General features: G+C 41.0%; 1 protein-coding gene across 1 annotated transcript in view; it reads left to right on the top strand.

Moving 5' to 3' along the window:
• glis3 (GLIS family zinc finger 3) overlaps nt 1-14,191 on the top strand; it is a 281,629-nt gene that overhangs the window by 251,141 nt on the left and 16,297 nt on the right. Inside the window, exon 11 of the mRNA XM_042332976.1 lies at nt 12,242-12,423. Within this exon, the coding sequence (XP_042188910.1) occupies nt 12,242-12,423 (182 nt within the window). The remainder of the gene's footprint in view (nt 1-12,241; nt 12,424-14,191) is intronic.

Here is a 14,191-nt window from a genome sequence, read left to right as displayed (position 1 = left end):
ACAGGACTTTGAGCTCCCAGGCTAGTTTAGCACTTCATTGCAATGCTGAGTGTTGTGTGACGTTAAACTAAGGCCCTGTCTCCCTGCCCAGGTGGATGTTAAAGTTCCTATGTTTCTATTTGAAAAAAGAAATGAGTTTCTCCCAGTGTCGTGGCCAATCATTCCCCAAATGGGATTGATCATTCGCTTCATGGGTATATGTGGGTGCATTTTGGTTCCTGCATTCACCTGCAAAACAGTCATTACACCTTACATAATATACTGTGAAGCTCTTTGAGATATCCTTCTGATGTGAAGGGTTCTATATCAAATGCAAGGATTATTAACCTTATAGACCATTTAGTGAGATCTCTCTGCCCACATTACAGCTGGTTTTAAACAACTTTCCCCTGAAAATATAAGATAACTTTAGAAGCGCAAGGCAACACGCTATTTGCAGTGCACACAAAGAACTGGGTTGGTACAGAAATCCACGTGCCCACACAGCCATGACCGAGGTTGTGGTCAGATGTTTTGCATGGGGTTTGCAATGCCTGAACACACACCATGCATCACGAATATCCAGATTTGTGTTTGCTAATCAAAAATGCAAAGCAGGGCAATTGGATTAAACTATCTATCATGATCTAATAAACTAGCAGAATGGGCTCAATAAGCTGAATGACCTCCTCCTGGTCCTATGCTCCAATGATGGCACTTTCGCTCCTCCTGGTCTGGAAGTAATTAAGCCACATAATAATAATAATAATAATAATCCTTGCATTTGATATAGCGCTTTTCACGTCAGGAGGACGTCCCAAAGCGCTTCACAGAACACACTGTAACGTGAATTGACTGTATATTTTTTGTGGGCGAACGCGGCAGCCAATTGCGCACAGCAATGTCCCACAAACAGTCGTAGATTGAAAATTACCAATTTATTATTGTTTTTGGTTTTTGGAGGGATTATTATTAGGCGTGTGGAGTAAGGAAACTTGCCCAAGGTTTCGCCCTGCCTGGAATTGAACCCAGGTCTCATCTCCTGGACTGTCAAATTTAAGCAGAGAGCCCAGCAGTGAGGAGGGAACTGAGTAAGGTGGAACAGAGTGATACTTATGTTAAGGAATTTGGTGAAAGTGAGAATTTGGTGCAGAGGGTTGAAAGAGGTGCATAATTATAAAATATATAATAGTTATATTAAAATAATATAAAACATGTCTGGGAATATGGCAGGGCAGCTGAGACCGGTTGCATGCACAATGTGTGCCATGTGGGAACTCCAGGATGCTTTGTGTGCCCTGGACAAACACGTGTGTAGGAAGTGTCTCCAGTCCTGTAGCTCAGTGGTTAGAGCACTCGCTTTGCAAGCGAGAGACCTGAGTTCAATTCCAGGCAGAGGGCGAAACCTTGAGCAAGTTTCCTTACTCCACACGCCTAATAATAATCCCTCCAAAACCAAAAACAATAATAAATTGGTCATTTTCATTCTACGACTGTTTGTGGGACATTGCTGTGCGCAATTGGCTGCTGCGTTCGCCCACAAATATACAGTCAATTCATTTTACAGTGTGTTCTGTGAAGCGCTTTGGGACATCCTCCCGACGTGAAAAGCGCTATATCAAATGCAAGGATTATTATTATTATTGCTCAAGTTTGAGCTCAGGGTTTCTGAGCTCGAGGCAGGGCTGGTGTCACTTCATAGCATACGGGAAGCTGAAGAGTTCCTGGATTGAACTTTTCAGGAGGTGGTCACCCCTCAGGAACAGAGGGTTCAGAAGGAGATTGAGTGGGTGACCACCCGGCATGGTAGGAAGAGGGGACAGGCAATGCAGAAATCCCCTGAGAATATGGCACTCACAAAATGGTTCTCTGTACTGAATACTGATCAGGGTGATGACACCTTTGGGGAGTGGAGTCAAAAGCAAATGAATGCACAGGGGGACATGGGGAAGAGTGGTAATGCAATTGTCATTGGGGACACAATGATGAAAGGAGTAGACAGGCATTTCTGCAACTTCAATAGAAGCCCACAGTATTAAAGGGACAGTAGCAGCATGGTTACAGAACTGTCTGGGAGACAGAAAGCAGAGAGTTCTGGTGAACAGTTGCTTTTCTGACTGGAGGGAAGTGTGCAGTGGTATCCCCCAGGGGTCGGTATTGGGACCACTGCTGTTTTTGATCTATATAAATGTCCTGGACTTGGGTATAGGGAGTACAATTTCCAAGTTTGCAGATGATACTAAGCTAGGAAAAGTAGTAAACAGTGAGGAGGATAGTAGCAGACTGCAAGGGGACATAGACAGACTGGTAAAGTGGGCAGACACGTGGCAGATGAAATTTAATGTGGAGAAATGTGAAGTGATGCATTTTGGGAGGAAGAATGAGGAGAGGAACATAAGCTGATGGTATAATCTTAAAGGGAGTGAAGGAACAGAGACCTGGGGATCATATAAGTAAATCTTTGAAGGTGTCAGGACAGGAAGATAAAGCTGTTAAAAAAGCATATTGGACACTAGGCTTTATAAATAGCGGCATAGAATACAAAAGTCAGGAAGTTATGATAAACCTTTATAAAACACTGGTTAGGCTTCAGCTGGAGACTGTGTTCAGTTCTGGGCACCACACTTTAGGAAGATTGTCAAGACATTGGAGAGGGTGCAAAGCAGATTTACCAGGATGGTACCAGGAATGGGGGACTTCAGTTATCAGGAGAGGATAGAGAAGCCAGGATTATTCTCCATGGAGCAGAAAAGGTTAAGAGGAGACTTAGTAGAAGTTTTCAAAATGATGAGGGAATTCGATAGGGTGAACAAGGAGAAACTATTTCCACTGGCGGGTGGGTCGGTAACCTGAAGACACTGATTTAACATAGTTGTTAAAAGAAACAGAGGGAAGGTGAAGAGAAATTTTTTCACACAGCGAGTTGTTGAAATCTGGAATGCATTACCTGAAAGGGTGGTGGAAGCCGATTCAATAACAACTTTTAAGAGAGAAGTAGATAATTACTTGGAGAGGACAAGTTTGCAGGGCTATGGGGAGAGAGCAGAGGAGTGGGATTGATTTGGAGAATTTAGTTGTTTTGCCAGCTTTGGGTGGGAACGGGTTAAGGCAAGTCAGTGAATACGTTTTTCCAAGCCAGTTTGATTCATTGTCCCTGGAGTTTCTTTTCTCCACATACCCCGAGAGGTGAATAAGCTCAGTGTTGCTTCTGCAATCTCTTTCTGTCACAACCACTGGGAACTACGGCTATTTGTTTGTTCGCTTTGAATGGGCTGTTTCAGAAAGGAATCGTGGGTTTCTTCTCTGTATCACACATCATTACATGCATGTACATCCTGTTCTTGAACCTGTGTAACCTAAAGAGTATGGAAATGACTCTCATTTCCTCATGTCATTTATGTGGTTCCTCTGTATTTTGAAAACTACACACCACTTAGTTATACTGTACCAGTGTTCCAAGAGCAGAAACCCGTCAGCAACTGTACACAAATTTCAGGCTGCAGCTCGGCACATTGGAAAAGCTACTCATGTCTGGCATGGAAAAGGATGTTTTATGTAAGCTCAGATCACATTACTAATGATGTGGCATCTGATTCCAAGTGGCCATTTTCTTGGCCCGCTGGCAAAGTAATTTTTTTCTCTCCAAACAAAAATCGCAATGCTGACTAACTCGCCTTAACCCATTCCCACTAAAAGGGAGCAAAAAGTGTTGCCATTCCCATTGAAAATAAATAACAGCCCCTTGAGCTTACGATGGGGGAATTTTGCCCCCCTCCCTTCTCTTTTTCTCTCTCTTGTCCTTTATTAGTTTGCATTCGCCTTCGGAAGTGATGAACAGAGTCCAGAACAAGTGCCTAGAGTTAAATGGGCAAGTGACAAGGCGAGATTTTGTTGTGTTTACACCAAAGCTCCTGTGAGTTTCCATGAGTACCACATTTCGGGAAGTGTCTTCCATTGTTCCAGGAAAAAAATACTGCTCCTCTCTGCTTTCTTATCAGTTCGTTACACCCCGAACAATGATATAAAGCAGTTGCTATGGAGCCGTTGGCATTGCACTACTAAAGCCATTAGTGTAACTGTCAGCTTTAAAGATTAAAGTTTCCTGCTACTGATTGAAGAGCAGTTGAAATCTCTCCGAATGTCAGCTGCTTTAGTCAAAGTGTAGTTTATTGCTTTTTTTAATGTAATTCATCAAAACATTGAATTGCTACGCGCACCAAAATCTTGAATCAGGAGATTGGGACGAAGTACAAATACAACACAATATAAATTTACACTTATATGGTGCCTTTCACGTCGGGAGGACTTCCCAAAGTGCTTAACGGTCCTGGCTTGGCACCTGCGCTGAGGGTGGGAGCCAAGTCAGGGTGGGGACAGAAACGATGACTGAAGGCGTGGTCTTAGAAAGGTCTTGAGATGGCCTTTGAAAGACATTAAGGAGGCAGCAAAATACGAGAACAGAAGAAGGCAGAAAGAAAACCACCTCAGTTTCTCCAGCTTGTCCTGCATTTTGCATCCTTAACTTAGGACCCAGTCAAACTATTGCCATTTAACTCCTGCTTATGTCCCTCTTGTGTTCCTGTCTGTTGAATTTGGTCCATCAATCAAAGAATATTGATGCTAATGGATACCTGTAATTTGCAGTTGCACTTATTATAGGTCCTTTGACATAGAATGAGTGTTAGTTAAATCTCGACAGATTTAATGGAGAGCAGGGAAAGGGAGATTTCGGGATTTAGGCCAAGGGTATGGTTGAATAGATATTTTTAAGAGGGTTTATAAAGGCAGGAAGAGAGCTGATGAGGCCAGCAGATTTTGGAAGAGGGTTCCACAGATAATAGTGGGTGAAGCTCAGTCACCAAAGTGGGATGGCAGGAGGAACCCTCTGCTGATGTATCTCAGGGTCAACAAGTCAGGTTATTCACTTTTAGTTTGCCTAAAATACATAGTCATTACACTATTCACAACTTTTGTGAAGCACTTTGCGATGTTCTTGATGTTATATGGATTGTATCAAATGCAAGGATTATTATTAGTTTTTGTTTGTCAGCCTGGTTCAGTTGCACTCTCACCTCTGAGTCAGAGGGTTGTTGGTTCATGCCCCATTTCAGGACTTGGAAGCCATATAGTCTGTTGACACTCCAATGGGAGGTGTTGCATTGTCGGCGGTGCTGCGATTCACATGAGATGTTAAACCAAGACCTGTCTGCCTGCTCAGGTGGACGTTTTGCTGGTGGAACCATCATTTTATAAGCTTCTGGGCATGTGCTGTTCCTTTAAGAATTCATGCTAAAAATGCAGCTTACATTTATACAGCGCCTTTCACATCAGAAAGATGTCTCAAAGCACTTGAACATCTCCTAATAATGGGTCTTATATCACCAAATGCCTACCGGCTGTGTCAGTCTCTCGCATAGTAACTCCAAATGGCAAGCAAAACTTCCAAGACAGATCACACACAGGTCTGTGGGGGTCAACAAAACTTTATTAAATGTGAAGCCAAAGTATAGGATTGGGACGTTTTAAAGACAAAGCATTACAGGTATATCCATTCAGGAAAAATACAGAAAGAATATTAATGTCAGGCACACAAAATACATAGTCACACCACTTTACAATATATCCTGTGAAGCACTTTAAGATGTCTCAACAATGTGATAAGGCACTATACCAAATGCAAGAATTATTATTATTATAAATAGAACTTGCATGCCTAGGTATCACTCTGGCTTTAGGTGTCAGCCACGCTCAGTTGGTAGCACTCTTGCCATTGAGTCAGTTGGTTGTGGATTCAAGACCAGGACAAGTTGAGGACATGGAATTCACAGCTTACGCTGGCATTCCAATATATTGCTGGGGAGTTTTTGTCAGAGGTGCCATCCTTTGCATGAGGCTTTCAACCAAGGTCCCACATGCCTGTTCAGGTGGATGTTAAAGGTACCATGGCACTATTTGAAAAAAAAAGGGAGTTTCTACTGGTGCACTGGCCAACAATCGCCCAGATATAATTGGTCACTCATTCCATGACTGTTTGTGGGACATTGCTATGTGTAAACTGACTTCTATGTTCACCTACTTATTACACTACACCATAAATCCTGTGAAGTGCTTTGCGACATGACAGGTAATGTAGCCTCATTACTATTATAAATATCAACATAAAAATTAACATATGTATGAAAGTCTGCTTGATAAGGGGATGACATTTTCAAAATGACAGATATATAAAAATATAGGCAAATGAAGTAAATAATACCAATAAAACCATTGTACCCACACATTTTTTCATCACTGCAAAACATACCCAAGAACATAAATGTTGCACAAATCCACAGAGAGAGAAAAATACCTCAGTCAATGACCAATTACTCCATGTGAAGGGCGCTATATAGAGGAAGTTGTTGTTCTACTTTTTTACTGAAGAAAAGCACAAAAAACAAACATTCCTGTCGTGCTTACGTGGAAAATTCTGAAAACATTCTGTCAATCCTGATATCCACAACATTTTTGTATCACCACTTGGTCTATATTTTGGCAGTGGTCAATGTGCCTGTTTCTATTGATGTACTGTAGCAATTTAAAAATCTGACATAAATATTCCCTTCATTAATCCATTAGACGCCAGGTCAAGTGATGCCAGGTTCAGTGGGGTTCACTGTAAATCCTTCCCCATTGGTATGATCTCATTCAGGGAGTGCTTTGCATGTAGTTTCCCCTACCATCTCCCTTTCATCCCTCTTCTCCTTAGATAATATAATGGTAGCCACAATTGGAAGCCTATTGCATTTCCTGATATAAGCTTGTCAGCTTCGCCAAAGGCCCCCTGCAATGTGAAAAAGTTTCAGATTTGCTGCCTGTTCAGACTATTATTATGGAGTCGCACCCCATTATAAACCAGACACAGGGGAAAATCATAGACTTAGTTGGTTTCCAGCTTCAATCCAAAAAACAAATTGTTTTCTGAAACACTGATTGTCCAGTGCCTTGGGACATCCTCGCGACGTGAAAGGGGCTATACAAATGTAATTTTGTTGCTGCTGTTGTTTTCAATAATAATGTCCTAATAATTTGCAACATCTATTTTTAACATAATATTTGTACTGAAAAATTCTGATTTTCTTTGAGTTGCACTTTATGTACAAATGTCACCGTCTGGAGTGTCAACCTTTTCCCATAGGTATGATCTCATCCAGGGAATGCTTTGCATGTATCCTATGATTCCTTGCCGGACTAATCATGGGATACATGCAAAGCGAAACACCCACAAGGAAACTAACTGTCATTTCCCCAAAGTGTAATCACCAAACGTATGGGGAGAAATTCCATCTGGGTCCAGATTCACTTTATTTGCCAGGCCTTTTAGAGTCTCCAATTTTGACAAATTATCGAATTCAGTCTCAATTCTGAAGTCAGTTCTTGGTGGTTCTTTAAAAAAATTGCAAAGAAAATTGGTTTTATAGTTAAGGTTGTATTTAAGAATTTGCCAAATTCTGAAAAGCTCCATAAACACAGTAAATCTAGCATCAGGTGAAATTTCCATCCCACAGTGGAGTCTAATTTATAATTTATAATATTCACCAGGTTCGATGAGCTCCTCGTAACTTCCCTGTTTATGAATATCAGAATGCATTAAATTCACAATATTCTCACAGTCTTATTGCCACTTGCAAAAGAGGGCAATGAGGTGTTTTCCTCTCCAGGCTTCTCTCACACCTTGCCGTTTCATGCATTCGGTATTTGTAAATGTTTCCAATGATAAGCCCTCCCGCTCCTCCCTTCCTTAAAGACACTTCACACCAACATAGTTACATTCATTTTTTTTCACATGTAGAATCCTCCCGGAGTCCTGTAGCTCAGTGGTTAGAGCACTCGCTTTGCAAGTGAGAGACCTGAGTTCAATTCCAGGCAGAGGACGAAACCTTGGGCAAGTTTCCTTACTCCACACGCCTAATAATAATACCTCCAAAACAAAAAACAATAATAAATTGGTTGTTTTCAGTCTACGACTGTTTGTGGGACATTGCTGTGCGCAATTGGCTGCCGCATTCGCCCACAAATATACAGTCAATTCACTTTACAGTGTGTTCTGTGAAGCACTTTGGGACGTCCCCCCGACGTGAAAAGCGCTATATCAAATGCAAGGATTATTATTATTATTATAGAATAAGAGGTGATAACTGCATCATGTTACTTAAGAACATAAAGTCAATTGATAGCTCTCTCCTCTCTGAGTCAGAAGTTTGTGGGTTCAAGCTCCACGTCAGGACTTTGAGCTCATAGTCTCAGATGACATGTGATTGAGACGTCTCAAAGCACTTCATAGGATTCTACTATAAAGTGTAGGTGCACACGCCAATGTTCCACAAACAGCCATGAAGTGAGTGACCAATTTTATTTGGGGGAAATTTCTAATGAAACTCCCCAGTGAAACTTCACACCATTGCAGTTACATTCAGGATTGCATCTCAGTCTGAATTTACCCAATATCCTCTCAACATTGTAACCAACTGCATATTCCAATTGCACATTCATTCCGGGTTTCTCTTCAAGGAGTTAAATCAACAAAGCAGCAATAGCTTTTTCTGGGAATCTGGGATTCCGCAACCCTGTGGGAAAGAAACATTAGCTATAATCTCTGGTCTCGCTGGAGGCTTCATAGCTTTAAACCCGTGTTGTCTGGTTCTGTGTCACAGTCTGAGGCAAATCGCCAAAGTGATTCAACATCAAGCTTACTTCTCATGATTGTTTCTCCTCAATCCTATCTACACAAGGTATTCAGATCAGTCACCGGGGTAAAGATTACTGGAAACTAATAATGTCATAACAACTATTGGAGCAATCATTTTGTAGTTGATTGTCTGAATTGAACTACGCAATTGTAGAACTGCCTTCTAACCTGTTTGGGAGCGTAGGTGGGGAATTGGGTTGGGGGGGCAAGAGTTTGCCAAATGTGATAATTAGCATATCATGAATCGCAAACTCCCCCCATTCAATGTTAAGCAAAGAAACAAGCCATTCAATTCCATCAAATCTGGGTGTTCTGATAGGAAGAGGTTGGTTCTACTATATGTGGCTGTACTTTAAACTTGGGTAACTACCTGGGTGCAAAGTGATGTACAATTGCATGCCTCACACCTTTATATACTACATGAAAGGCTCTATATGAAATACAAGGATTATTATATACACATTTCTCTGTTTTGTATGAGAAAAGGGGTAAATTGTGAATTCTCAAAGTGAGAATGTCAGAACTGTGGAAACTGAACTTCTGGAACTCCCTGCCTCAATCCGTCCACCCTACCCATTCTTTGCCATCTTCAGATCACACCGGAAGACTTTCCTTTTTGACTGTACCTACAGGCTCTTCCCCTTTCTCCCTCGCTCGGCATCAAACTACGCAATTGTTAAGCTCTCCAAGACGCTACCCCGTGTGAAGAGCGCTATATAAATATATAAATCCAAATTGAATACTTTCCTCTTTTCTTCCAACTTTTAATAGCCCATAGGCTGCCTTTATCTTACATATTTGCCACAAAATACACAGTCGCTTCACTTTCTAGTAAATCCCGTGAAAGGCATAATACTAAATGTAAGGATTATATTATTCCCTTTTCTGACTTTTTCCTTGTGCATTTTTATCATGTCCTCTTTTAGCGTCTATAGGGCCTTCCCCCAGCTCACTATTCCACTTTCTATGAGCGATCATGTCCAAAACATTCACAACAACTTGAATAGGTTACTAGTATGTGTGGTAGAGGCCAGTCACTTGCCCCCTATGAGAAACTAATGCTGTCATGACAGAAGGTTATATTGGGTATAAGAATAAGAAAAAAATCTTGCATTTGATATGCTTTTTCTAGGAGATCCATCAAGGATGAGAGGTTGTTTCTTATTGAGGAAAGATTGAGGATCTAGACCCCTTTTCCTTAAAACAGAGCAAGTTGAGAGAAGATAGAAGTTTATAAAATGGGAGAATGTCTCAAAGCGGTTAGCAGGATTTACTGTAAAATGCAGTGACTGTGTATTTTGTAGGTGAACATGACAGCCAATTTGGCATTTAACAATGTTCCCCAAACATCCACAAAGTTTTCTGGAAAGATGAGACCAAAAGGAGTTCATCCGAACTTCTCTTTGTAACCTTGCGAGCTGCCCTACTCTTTCAAAAGCTGACTGACCTGCTGTGCGTTTCCAGCTCTCTCAGTTTCTATTTCACATATTCCAGAATCCATGGTTGCTTTACTTTACATTTTATCCATTTCAGGTTCATTGTCCAGTGTCAGGTCAGAGCCAGTGTTCAAACTCTCCATTCAGCCCCAGCAATACAATTTCAACCAGTCTACCCTGCCCAAAACACACACAAACACACCATGAAGGAGGCCAAACAGCAATTGGCTCAGTCCACACTCTCTTTCCAACTGGAGAGGCAACATGAAGCCCGGAAAGCAGCAAGAAATGGGAGCACCATGAGGACTAAATTATTTTAAAAAATGAAACCTGGAAAGGTTTGCAACTAATTACTAGCTGTAGCTGGATCCAGTTTGCACTTTTAAGGATACTTTCAGGTGCTTTCTGGCTCTACCTCAGGAATTGTTACTCCACTGTGCTCAGGTCTCATGCTGTCACATTACAACTGTTGGATAACAGAGCTTTGTGTAAGAGAGAGAGGGAGTGGGGGGCACATCTGATACAGAAATCAATGTATCTGCTTCTAATTTTGCTGGAAATCTGTTCATGTCACATAGTTGGCAGCGCTACAGACTGCACAAAAAAAATGGTTAAAGGGCAATTCAAACAACTTATTGTTTGACCAAATTTTCTGCTGCTTGAATCTGCACGATTCACAGACATGAGAAATACATCTTTCGCCCCTCCCCCCCTGCGATAGTCAAGGAACAGAGGAAAACAATCTGGCAGATCCTTCAAACCACAACCATGTGGTGTCAAACTACTACAGACTGTTCTTTTAGCAGCAGTAGGTCGGCATTTTATGCCCCAGGAAAATTCTGCTAAATGGAGAAACTCAAAAGTAGATTGAATGTTCTCCAAGATTTCTATTTTATAGGGAAAGTGAGACTATTAATAGTGACTATAGTCACCAATGTGAGTAAGCCAGGAACTCAAAAAGTAATTCATGAATTATTTTAAATGCCTCTAAATACCTCTAAAAGAACCTATTATTTGGCAGTACAAAATGGTTTTTGCAATCGTTTTATGGATGTTTAATCAAATGTGAAATCCTTAAGGCCGTGCGTTCTGGTTTAGATTCCTTCGGAGGTTTAATACGACTGAAGAAACCATCTTTGTCAGTGATTTATTGTCTCAGCTGTAGTTGTTAGTTTGTTAAAGACACCCCATGTCTCCCCTTTGATGTTCACCAGATTTTTTATTCTTGGCAACAAATTGGTTGTCTTTTCATGCAGACAATTTGCTGTTTGCAGGCATCAGGGTAGAAATTCCATCTACTGTATTAAAATAGCATTTCAGAGCATCCAGGATTTGGCAAATTGTTAAAATGCAGCCCTGATTTGAAAGCCAATTTTCTGTAGGTTTCTTTCAAGAGCTGATAGAAAACAGGCTTTGGAGTTAAGAGTGAATTTAATAATTTGCCAAATTCTGTGGCATTATACTATATTGATGGAGTAAATCTAGACCCAGGTTGAATTTCAACCCAATGGTTTCTTAAGATGCAGAGGCTTCTGTTCAGTAATGAAATGCTACCCATTTTATGTTTATTAGGAAAAACGTGTAGAATGCACCTGCAAGTAAAGGTCAAAGTGTAAATAAAGCCGTAAAAACACACATTAAAGCACAACGATGCATTGCCGGGTGCAAAGGACGTATGTTCCTTGGTTGGAACAAAGAAGGTTGAGGGGTGACATGATAGAGGTTTTTAAAATGATGGAAGGTTTTGATAGCGTCAATGGGGTGAGATTATTTTCACTGTTCAGTAAATCAGAGCATTTAAGATAGTTATAAATAAGCCAATGAGGAAGTTAGGAGAATTTTTTTCACACACAGAATAGTAAGGATATGAAATGCCCTGCCAGGAGCAGTGGTTGAGGCAGAATCCGTATTAATTTTCAAAAGGGAACTGGATATATACCTAAAAAGGAGTCAATTGCAAGGATATGGGGAAAGGATTGATAAATGGGACTGAAAGGATTGCTCTTAAGAGACATGATGGTCCGAATGGCCTTATTCTGTGCTGTAAATTTTTATGGTTCTACGTGACATTGCGGTGACTGCAGGTGTGTCCCAGCAGGTTTGTTGGCTCGGCTCCATCTCCTCATCACATCAGTCCCAGGAGGATCACAGCACCTCCTCCTTTGATGCACAGAAGGACACCCCAGCCACCCCAAATACAGCAGGGATCAGGAGCCCATCTCAAACCTTACCCACCTATCACAACCTGCTCTGCACAGCCCAGCAGCATCCCCATTCAAGGTAAGAGCCGGGGCTTCGATTCGATGTCCAGTGGGAATGAAGTGAAATAAACACCAGGGAATCTCCACTGTCTGCAAATTGGGCAATCTCCTAATCTGTGAAGCACTTTGAGACATATCGACAACATGCTAAATTGCTATGTCAAATGCAAGGATTATTATTATCAACAAGCTTTGCTGAATGCCTTGCTTCCAAGGTTTGTGACTGTATTTGTGTAAGCACCCAAGGTAGCTAATCTTTTCACCCAAAGAGTAAGGTGGTCAATGAAAGGAAATATTGGCCAGTAATAAAGAGGATGCAGAGGAGATTTACTAGGGTGATATCATGGATGAAAGGTTTTACTTATTGAGAAAAGACTGAAGAACTTGGGCTTTATTCCCTAGAACAGGACAGGTTGAGAGAAGACCTGATAGAGGCTAATTAAAAAAGTTTTTTTTGATCAATAAAGTAAACAATTTATTTCAACTGGTTGGTGAGTCAGTAGCGTATATAGATTTAAGGTCTTAATAATAATAATAATCCTTGCATTTGGTATAGTGCCTTATCACGTCTTCAAAATGTTTCAAAGCGCTTCACAGATACACTGTGAAGTGAATTGACTGTATATTTGTGGGCGAAAGGACTTTACCAAAAGTACAAAAAGAGAGGTTAGGAGAATGTTTTTCTTTATACGGAGTGTTGTTAGGATATGGAATGCCCTACCTGGAGCAGTGATGGAGGGAAATTCTGTATCATCTTTTGAGAGGGAATTAGACAAATATCTGAAAAGGATAAATATCTACAGCTCCTGCCTCCTCCCCACATTTACTCCCATTCAGTTGTGTGAAGTCCTGTGAGACATTTTCTTGACATGAAAGACGCTGAATATATAAATCCGATTTTTTTTTGTTGTCTAATTTGCCATATGTCTTCATGGGATTCCTTAATAGGGGGATCTTGTTAGAATGTCTATAACCCAATGCGAACCTTGTTTTGATGGAGGTTATGTCAGAGCGGAGTTCCTGCAAGCCAACATGATATTATGGGAAGGAATCCCCATCTGTACAACTCAAATTCCTTATTAAAAAATCTCATCAAGTCACACCTACAGCGAGCAGTTCAGTTGGGAAAACATATTGAAATCAAAGTGCTGCTCTATCAAGTGAAAACAATGCATGCAATCTCAGAGAAACCTACCTGGCTACTGCATGGAGTCCTGTAACTCAGCGGTAAGAGCATTGGCCTCGCAAACAAGAGGACCTGGGTTCAATTCCAGGGCAGGGCAAAACCATATGCATGTTTCTAGACTCCACATGCCTCTGTTTACCGAGAAGGAACACAGTTGTTAGGTGATTGGCAGATCGCTTTTCCGGGGGTAATAATCGCTTCAAAAAAATAGTAATAATAATAATTTGGTCACTCAATCCATGACTGTTTGTGGGACACTGCTGTGCACAATTGGCTGCCGCGTTTCCCCCACAAAATATACAATCAATTCACTTTACAATATATTCTGTGACGTGCTTTGAGACGTCTCATAGTGAAAAGGCGCTATATCAAATGCATGGGTTATTATTATTGTTACCCCCAAATGTTACTATCTTATCGTTACAAAACCATACAACACTCTTCAGGCTCTTTATTCCCCCCACCCCACCAAAAAATAAGGTTTGCCAAACACTTTCAAACAGAAAACAGTGCCACTTTAAAGTTGTGTCAATTGCTTTTGAGTTCCACTGTTTCTATCACGCCCAAGTCTGGAATTTCATAAGTAGTTTCCTGTTATTTT

The sequence above is a fragment of the Callorhinchus milii genome, unplaced genomic scaffold, assembly GCF_018977255.1.
Source record: "Callorhinchus milii isolate IMCB2004 unplaced genomic scaffold, IMCB_Cmil_1.0 Scaffold1, whole genome shotgun sequence".
Lineage (NCBI taxonomy): Eukaryota > Metazoa > Chordata > Chondrichthyes > Chimaeriformes > Callorhinchidae > Callorhinchus > Callorhinchus milii.
This window is presented reverse-complemented; position numbering and strand designations above follow the sequence as displayed.